Genomic DNA, 9128 nt, shown 5'->3' with positions numbered 1-9128 from the left:
TATTGTAAGTTTTCATTTCTTGTGTGGATGAGGTGGTGAATGGCTGCAGGCATATCTCCTAGCAGAGGCACTGGAGGGAGGGTAGGGGAGGTGTGCCTGGAGATCTGTCTGGGAGAAGCAGAGCAGATTCATGGAACAGGGTAGCAGGTCTCTGGGTACCTGAGGAACAAGGGTGTCTCCAAGTATAAAATCACCTTCACCCCCCATCCACCAATTATAAGCACCTTTGTTCTGACTGCCTTTTCCCCCTCAGAAAGGCCCACCTGCAGGTGAGCAATTTCTCCCCCGCCCCCACCACCACCACTAGGAGTCCCCTACCTAGTGAGATAGATCTAAGGTGGTCCTGCTAAAACCCAAGGCATCTGACACATTTTCACACATCACTTTCTATTAGGACACTTCAGCTTAAAATATGTTTACAGACAGTCCTCGGGTTACGTCGGACTTGACGTACGTCGTTTTATGGTTACATCACCATCTCCCATATATTTATTTTTTTAAAAAGTTCCATCATTTCAATGTATCTACCATATGTGCTTTATGTTTTTTATTATTTACTTACCACAAGTAAAGGTCAGGAATTGTTATCTTTTAAATTTTTTTTTACTGTTTCACTTCATTGCTGCTGTGTATGTGCTCCATGTGAGTGACATAGGTGCTTATGTAGGTGGGTTCCGACTTATGGCGAAATCACATTACATTACGTGGTGCCATAGGAACGGATCTCCGATGTAACCCGAGGACCTACTGTATATAAGTACAAAGGATGAGTCAACACAAAGACAAATAGAAGGTAGCAATAACTGGAGCCTAAAGCAGTAGACAGCTGTCTCTCCTGGGCAGATTTGTCCTCCTCTGATGGGCCTGGGGCCACCTGGAGGTGAGGCCTCATCTAGATACCTTGCCTGCTTACAGGGTCCTGGTAGGGCCCCCAGAAGCCTGCTCTCCAGCTCCCTGGGCCTGGCGGGGCACATGCTCAAAGGCTTCACTGAGGACAGGGCCTGCCTGGAGTGAGCTGGGTCTTAGTCGCTGTCATGCCCTCGCCTTCTCTTACAACAGGGCAAGAAGTCAGAGTAGTGCCTGTGATGCCAAGCCCTGGGGAGTATGAGGAACTGTCTACCACCTGGCCCAGCCCAAAGGCAGAGCTGCTGCTCCTACGTGGCAGGAGCCAGGGACATCAAGGAAGCTTACCTTGGTCCTGTGCTATTTTTCTCCTCATTCTTGTGCTTCTTTCTTTTTCCTGCTCTTCTGATTCTCAGGGCTGTGAGGGGGGGTACACAGTGCCAGCAGTGACCACAGTAGTCACCACATATGGCTATTTCAGATTGAAATTCCTCAGTATGACATGTGGCCAGCGACTAGCATAATGGGCAGCTCCAATAGGAGCCTTCCCACCTAGGCATAAAATTTGTAGGACCTTTTCATGCTCCCTTCCAACACATTTGCCAGATAGTATCTCCTCCTGCACCCCTTAAGTGGCCTCCACAACAGGTGGCCCCATGCACTTCGGGCTATCTGGGCTTCAATGGGCAGTCTTGCGATGGCCCAGGCTCCCAACCTAAAGAGGCTCCCCAGAAGAAAAAGGAGCTGGAGACAGGAACATTACTAGCCCAAGAGGAAGTCAGCAGGCCTACTGAGAGCCCTGAGTCCTATACTCCCAGCCAAGCCCTTCCACCCCAGTTCCACCTTCTCAGGCCTCTGGGTCTTACAGTCCAGGGAGGCTCCTGGCACCACTGCTCTCCAGGCTGTAGTGCTGCGGAGGGAGCCACTCTTAGGGGGTGCAGGGCTCCCAGACATGCCGATTGGAGAACCAACCCGTTTCCTGGGTCAGGAAGATCAGAGGGTCCCCGAGGGGAGATGGCCCATCCCCAGCCCTCAGCAGGAACAAGGCACCTAGGCCCCTACGCCCATGAAATGCCAGGACATTGGGGGGGTGAATACCAAGAACCCCAGTTTAGCTGCCTCGTTTTCTCGCGACAATGCCATTCGGTCAGGGGGTACACGGATGAGACATTCTCCCCCACCCCTCCACACCCCTACTCGCCCAGGTCTTCCTTGCGGATACCAGCTTCCACGTGGGCTGACAGGGCCGAGCCCCCTGCCCTTCGTTAGGGCCCCCACTCCGCACCTGTAGCTCCCCTTTCCCCTGGGGTCACTTCCTTTGAGCCTCCAGACCTCCACAGTCACGTGGGAAGGCTGGCAGGAGCTCATGGTACCGTGTAGTTTACCCCATCCCACTCCCACCTCGAGAAAGACGTCCCTCACCTCCTTGCTCAGGCCAGTAGGCTTTTTCGCGTTCTTGTAGCCTCAGTGGAGCCGTGCGTGAGTGTCGGGCAGCGGGCCTCACCTCGGCCCGGCCTCCCCAGCGCGCCCCGTCCCGGTCACACAGCGCCGCCAAGAGCACCTCTGGTCCCTCCCCGGTTCAGCACTGCGCCGTGCGCCCGGCCCCTAGCGTACCAGGAGAGGTCGCGGCCCACCAGCGCCATCAGCGAGTTGCCTGCGGGAACAGGCCAGTCCTCGGCACGCACGCCCGGCCTCCAACTGGGCTCACCCAAGTAGTCCTCCCAACTGAACTGGTCCTGCGCTGCCACCCCCGCCCCAACACACAACACGCTTGCCGCTTGGGCATGGTTCCAGGCCGCCCGGGGCCTCGGTTTCCTGGCCTTGACGTCCGCGTCGCGCGCCGTGACGTCACACCAGCGCCAGCCCCGCGTCGCAGTACGCGCCTGTGCCGCTGGGCTCTGGCTTCGAACCCACGCGCCAGAACACTTCCCGCCCTAGCCCGACCCCGGAAAGGTCAGAAGCTGGACCCGAGTGGCCGGACAGCTATTATTAGAAGTCCTATTGTGTGGTGACGCCAGGATCCAGGGGCGGCGCCCGAAAGTCACTGTCTCGATGTGCGCCGTGTACCGGGGCCCACAGACAGGTGCCCGGAGGAATAGTTGGGGAGATGAGTCTCCAGCCGCACCGAGGTTCCCGCCATCCCGTCTGCAGCTGTGGGAACCAGGGACTGGCCACGGCGCTGGGACCCAGCTGTGGTCTCAGTAGGCCATCGCGCTTGGTTGGCGGCAACGCTGCGGAGAATCTCTGCCCCCTCCTGCCCCAGTGCTGGCGGAGGCTCCACCAGCTGGTCATTGGACAAGTGCGTCCCACCTGTCACCACAGCCTGTTGCAGACCTGACTCGGTGGCAATGGAATAATGAATGCAGGGCCCGTTCAGTAGGGTAGCTGCAGACATGTAATAGGCCGTTCCCTGGGTTGTCATTTCTTTGGGTTCCTTTACAGCACGCTGCCCTAGTGCAGTGATGGCGAACCTATACGCAAACTCATTTTTTGGTTGATTTTTGTTAAATGGCATTTAAATATATAAAATAAATATCAAAAATATGTCTTTGTTTTACTATGGTTGCAAATATCAAAAAATTTCTATATGTGACATGGCACCAGAGTTAAGTTAGGGTTTTTCAAAATGCTGACACGCCGAGCTCAAAAGGTTCGCCATCACTGCCCTAGTGTGTACCCTGCTTATGTGTCTTGCAAGTACTCAGTGGGTTGGGCAAAGAAGAGGCCTCTACCTGCTCCCCTGGCCACCACTGATTCCCTCACTAGCTTTTTGGGACTTGGAGGCTCCCACAGTGGGATTCAACAGGGTTTGAACCTCAGCCTTGTAGTACACTACCACGAAGTCAAGTTTGAGCCTCAGTTCCATGTGGGAGCTCCAGACTTGCCCTGCACATGCTCAGGGGCCTCCAGTGAGGGTTAGCAGCTCTGCCGTGCAGGAAAGCTTGTGGTGGGAGGCATGGCACCTTACAGGGCAGTTGTGGAGGGTCCAGAGGCTGTACTGCCATGTCTAACAAGGGCTAGATGCCAGTTGGGCGCAGGAGGTGCTGGGGAGCAGCAGGGTCAGCTCTAAGTCTGCTCTCCCAAACTCACATTACCCCATGGGGAAGGCCCATCTGTACTCTGGATATTGGGAGTAATCAGCATTGATGGCATTTTAGAGTGAGGTGACTGGGGATAAGGAGGAATAGAAAAGGCATGGAAGGAGCTGAGGGGCTATAGAGTGCACCACCACCACCACCCCCCTAATGGAGGGAGTGCAGATGAAACTCTGCTTGATCCTTCTCAGGCTCCTCAGAACTCTCTCACCGGGCACTGGGCCTCTAGGTCCATCTTTAAACCTCCAGTTCTGGCAAGAAACCCCATCTTCCATATCTAGTTGGATTCCTCATTCCCAGTGGAAGTCTGATCACCTGCTTGCCTTCAATAGCAATCCTGCTAGATGGGTTTAACCAGAACCCCCATCAGGTAAGTACTCTTAGTAACTTCCCAGCACTGACCCCTACCCTGCTCCTGGCATAAATCCACACTTTTCCATGCAATACTTAACTTCTTCCCCCCACTGCACCCACATCTTCAATAGTGTCATGAATAATTTGGCCCTGAACAGTGAGTACAGACACTGTTGCTAGGTGCCTCCCTGGAGGTGAGTAGTAAGCAATAAGCTGGAGCAGCAGATGAAGGGCTGAGGGATCCAGGGAGGCTGCCCAGGTGGGAATGTTCCTGAGCAGGCCAGAGGGTTGGCAGATCATGTAGGGCAGCCACCCTAGGAGCTACAAATGGCTGGCTGCATGCTCAGTGGGTCACAGGGCAGGATTGCAAGGTATGAGTCCAAGGTGGGTGCTCAGCCTAGCATCCTTCCATGTGAGCAGAGTCACTTCCCACAGGCTTCTGCCTCCCTGGTCATGGCTGGAATGCCCTCTCCGTTGTCTAGCTATATATCAGTTCTACCATGGGCCCTCAGGTTTATGAAAAAGAGCCTGATAGCCAGGGTCCCATGATCAACCTACAGGACAGGACAAGGTGCAGCCCCATGTCTAGGCCTGGTCAGCTGCTTATGTAAAAGTTGGTAATTGCTCACTCAGGTCTTGCAGGAAAGGGCAAAAGGTAGAAGCCCACCAAGGCTCTTTGCCAAGACTTAAAAAGTTAGCAATGGGGCTGGCTGCTCTGCTTGTCCCCTCTGTCAGATAGCACTTTCCCACTGTCAGGGGCACAGGGCTAGGGGAGCATTGGAGAGGGGCAGAGTATGCCAGCTGCAGGCCAGGTGCTACCATCCTTGGATCCCACCCACTCCCCATGTTCTTGTGCTGCCTGGGAGAGCCCTTGGTACTGGGGCAAAGGCAGTGCTGGCAGAGGAGGCTCCAGAGCTGAGAATTGGCTGGACAGTAGCAGGCGCTTCCTGCAGTGGGAGGAGCACCCTCGATCGACTTCTGTCATGTCAACAGCTCATGTGCCCTATGAAGCTCTTCCTAAAACCACAATTTGACCCAAATGATCCCTCCAGTGGGCTCAGTCGCAGTGAACCCTGTCCAGCAGGTGTATGAGAAAGAAAGACAAGGTGGTTTTAAAATCCTGACACTCAATTTAAAGATGAATGCCCTCCCCTTCTACAGCATCCTGAGCCAGGGCAGCTTGTGGGTATGATCACTTCTTGGTCCAAAACTGCTTGTACCGCTCCAGGTCAAAGTTGTCAAGGAGCTCTGGCTGCTCCTCCTTCTTCCCTCGGAGCTGGGCCTCCCGTTTGCGGAACCGTGCCCGCCTCTCCTCTGGGGACAGGGCATCCAGGTCCACAGGCATCTGGAGAGGAAGGGAAGGCATGCACTCATTCACTGGAAGGGACCAGAAAGTGTATGCCACTTCTCTCCCTTCAAAGCGTCTACTCTTTAAAGAAATTTCTGCTTGTTTACCCAGGAAGTGTTTCTTTAAATTTGTTTTACATATAGCCTGCTGCTGCTGTCTGGTCTTGGTGTGTGGAGTGAGTTCCATAACTTGCCCTCCCTCCCCCCGCCCTCCCTATCCAGCCTAGACCTGCACCCCAGGGAGGGAAGCTTACCGCCAGCATTCGTCTGGGCTCCCGGTAGCGGATGTGAATGGTGGAGCCATCCTGCTTGACCAGGAGCATGGGGTAGAGGCGTGCATAGGCCTGTCTGTGCACACGAGTGAGCGAAGCTCTGCTGCTGTCAGCCCAACGCGAAGATATGTGCAGGCAGCGGACCACAGGGGCAGCCCCTATCACCACATGCTGCTGCAACAGGCTGCAGACACATATGTTGGTCAGTGGCAGGTGCTGGGACCAGAGTGCCCCCTAAGCCCAAAATGGCCAGCTCCTGTGGGTGCCCACAGGGATCGCCTAGGTTTGGGATATGGTCAGAGCACCTTCTACCCCATGTCTTGGAAGAGGCCAAGGGGGGTGAGCACAGAGACTTTCAGACTGCTGAGGACAGGGGACTTAGGATAGCAGTTTCTAGATGTCTGCAGCTCTGGACATGAGCATGGAGCAGGAAACAGTCTTTTAGGGGAACACAGACTTGGTGCTGTGAACTGGATCGCCAAATTCACATGTTGAAGCCCTAACCCCCAATAAGAAGGCATCAAAAGCAGGGCCTTTGGGAGGTGATTATGGTTACAAGAGATCATGAGGGTAGAGCCCTTACAGTAGGAATGGTGCCCTCTTATACGGGACGGGAACTGGCTTTCTCTCTGCCCTGTGAAGACATGGAGAAGGTGGCCATCTGAACCAAGAACATCTCCAGAATTGTGGGAAATAAGCTGCCTGGTCTGCTGCGTTCTGTTGGGGCAGCCTGAGCCCAGCAAGACCTGTGGAGCCCACTAGCTTCTGAACATGGCATACACTCAAAACCTCCCACACGGGGAAAAGCACATACTCTGAGGCAAAAGGCCCTGCCCTGCCCCATCTCTCACCCACTTGGGGCCTTGCCTTGTGACCCCCTAAGTCCCCTACAGCGTGGCTTTCATGCAAATTTGAATTTAGACCCACCTCCTGCACCTCCTAGCTGACACCCAGGGCTGAGGGCCCATCTCCTCTGCTAGACTCTGATGGCCTGGGGGCAAGAACCACAACTTATTGACTGTTAAGTCCTACCATTAGCTGAGCACTCAGTAAATTTTGGCCAAATGAATCCAGTCCCTGCCTTCAGAAGTGTAAGACAGGAGAAAGAAGGTGGTGGGGGAGCGCCAGCACCAGAAGAGCCTGCAGTCAGGCAGGGCCTATGCCTAGCAGTGCCAGGGAGCCCAGGGCACAGCCTCTCCTGAGAACCTGAGATCAGTGGGCTGGGGAGGCTTCTGGAAGGGGATGGAGCCAATCCTTGGAGAATGTTGGTGTTCTCCACTATAGCATTGGTTCCCACATGAACCTTTCCCAGGATGAGGGCCCTCCAAGGAATGCTGTAGCCAGAGTTCCTTCCCCATGTTCACACTGACTCAGACTCCAAGTGTCACATCCCTCTCCCCAGATTCCACAAAAACAAGGAACCTGCCCTCGTTTTCTCCTCTGGCAACACTAACCATACCATGCTTCCCATTTGGGGGAAGCAATGGGGCAAGGGGAACAGACAGGGCCTGTGGGAACAGCAGGAAAGCCATGGCATTCTCCAGGGACCCAGAGCAGAGACTGGTTGCAGGGTCTGAATAGGAAAGTGACCACCACCACTGTCTGGTGCTAAATAGTCACAAGTGGCTTCTATTCCTCCCTCAACACCCTGTCAAAGCATCTGTACATGTGTACTTGTGTATATTCTCCAGATAACACACTGGCTTGGGAGGCTTCCCTAGGGCAGCACGGCCTGAGGCTCCAGAGTTGATATTCCTTTGGGTGACCCCATGACAGCAATCACAAGAGGCCTGGAAGTTGGTGCTTACCCAAGCATGCTGCCCACAACTGCCATTCCTCCTGAGGGCCACTGTGGCATGTGGAGGCCCAAGACCAGTCACTGGCCCAGTGTGTGACCTGCTGAGGAAGAACAAGTATTTTTTTAATGTGTTTTTATTGATTTCAGAGAGGAAGGGAGAGGGAGAACGAGATAGAAACTTCAATGATGAGAGAGAATTATTGATTGGCTGCCTCCTGCATGCCCCCCACTGGTGATCGAGCCCACAACCCAGGCATGTGCCCTGACCAGGAATCTAACAGCGACCTCCTGGTTCATAGGTCGACGCTCAAGCACTGAGCCACGCCGGCCGGGCAAGAAAAGTATTTCTAACAGGCCGGCTTTTCCAACAGAATTGATCCTTGCCAAATCCCAGCCAAGAAGAAAGCCACAAACCAAATCACATCTAAAAACAGGTGTGTTATTCCCAGGTCACTGCCCGTCTCTCCCAGTAACCTGCCACGCTCTCGCCCTAACCTGGCATGAGAATCACCTGCGGAAGGTTTGTGATCAGCAGATGCCCAGGCCCTACTCCCAAAGAGCCTGACTCGGTAACTCTGGGCAGGGCCTGGGCCCATTCTCGTGAGTTAGAGTCAGGAAGCTGCTCTGAGCATGGAGTGCAACAGAAACTTGTTTTCCAAGGTCATTTAATTCTCACAATTCAGCGAGGTAAGGGACCCTGTGGCGTGGCAGGAGCCGAGGCCCAGGTACTCTTACTAAGCCCTTACTCCCAGGAAGCCTCTGTCTGTGCTGAGGTTCCCGCGTGACAAACCAGAAGTTTCAAAACCAAATGCCTGAGGTCTCCGCATTCAGACCCCACGGCCGAGCGGAGGTGCAGGTGTGTCTCGCTGCCCCCTATCTGGCAGAGCAGGCACTGCAGGCGGCGACACGGCGGGAGAGGGGAAAGCCGTGAGCTGCCCAGAAGGATGCCGGCGGGACCCGAAACCGCCCTTGGGGAAGCCGTCCCTGCCGCACGACGCCGCACCTACCGCCGCTCTCCCGGAGCCCCGAGCCAACACCAGCCCTTCCGCGGCGCAGCCGCAGTCGCCGGCGCGCACTCCGTCGCGCAGCGCTTACGTACCGCCCTCAGGGCGCTGCGCTGACGTCGGCCCCACGAGCGGAAGTGGGCGGGCGCGGCGCTGCGACGCACGTCTCCGAGGGTGGCGCCGTGGCCCCTCATGCTGCGGCGCCCGGTGGCGGGGCTGGCGGCGGCCGCCCTGGGCCGCGCCCCCGCAGACGGTGAGTGGCGTCTGAGCGCACACAGCTTCCGGAGGTCCTTCCTGGGCGCCGCCGCCACCCGCATAGTCGGAGCCGTTCGCGTTCCGCTCTCTCCCTGCACCCAGGACGTGGCTTCCCGCGTGCTTCAGGGTGCGTCAGGGGACCGGGGCGGGGGGGGGGGTA

At 55.7% G+C, this 9128-nt stretch overlaps 2 protein-coding genes and 1 long non-coding RNA gene across 11 annotated transcripts in view; 1 reads left to right on the top strand and 2 right to left on the bottom strand.

The window, feature by feature from the left end:
• Positions 1 to 24: 24 nt before the first annotated feature.
• LOC102421201 lies at positions 25 to 2395 on the bottom strand. Of its 2 annotated transcripts, none has more exons than XR_330463.3 (3): positions 2266 to 2395; positions 1192 to 1261; positions 25 to 159 (listed from the first exon to the last, which is right to left on the bottom strand). It is a non-coding gene; the product is annotated as an uncharacterized LOC102421201 (long non-coding RNA). The 2 variants fall into 2 exon arrangements; XR_002832013.1 differs by lacking the exon at positions 25 to 159 and adding an exon at positions 569 to 747.
• A 3007-nt stretch (positions 2396 to 5402) lies between these two features.
• MRPL55 (mitochondrial ribosomal protein L55) lies at positions 5403 to 8873 on the bottom strand. Of its 8 annotated transcripts, none has more exons than XM_006100199.3 (4): positions 8717 to 8873; positions 7720 to 7810; positions 5894 to 6095; positions 5403 to 5637 (listed from the first exon to the last, which is right to left on the bottom strand). In XM_006100199.3, exons 2-4 carry the CDS (start codon positions 7767 to 7769, stop codon positions 5485 to 5487), a joined length of 405 nt encoding a protein of 134 aa, XP_006100261.1. In that variant the 5' UTR covers positions 7770 to 7810; positions 8717 to 8873; the 3' UTR covers positions 5403 to 5484. The 8 variants fall into 8 exon arrangements, with proteins under 8 accessions (XP_006100261.1, XP_006100260.1, XP_023619593.1 ...); XM_006100198.3 differs by having other exon boundaries at positions 7720 to 7807; XM_023763825.1 differs by lacking the exon at positions 8717 to 8873 and adding an exon at positions 8678 to 8697 and having other exon boundaries at positions 7720 to 7807.
• Positions 8873 to 9128, top strand: part of GUK1 (guanylate kinase 1) — an 8825-nt gene continuing 8569 nt past the window's right edge. Inside the window, exon 1 of the mRNA XM_023763820.1 lies at positions 8873 to 9099. Within this exon, the coding sequence (XP_023619588.1) occupies positions 8906 to 9099 (194 nt within the window). The 5' untranslated portion in view covers positions 8873 to 8905. The remainder of the gene's footprint in view (positions 9100 to 9128) is intronic.

Source organism: Myotis lucifugus, unplaced genomic scaffold (genome assembly GCF_000147115.1).
Source record: "Myotis lucifugus unplaced genomic scaffold, Myoluc2.0 scaffold_302, whole genome shotgun sequence".
NCBI lineage: Eukaryota > Metazoa > Chordata > Mammalia > Chiroptera > Vespertilionidae > Myotis > Myotis lucifugus.
This window is presented reverse-complemented; position numbering and strand designations above follow the sequence as displayed.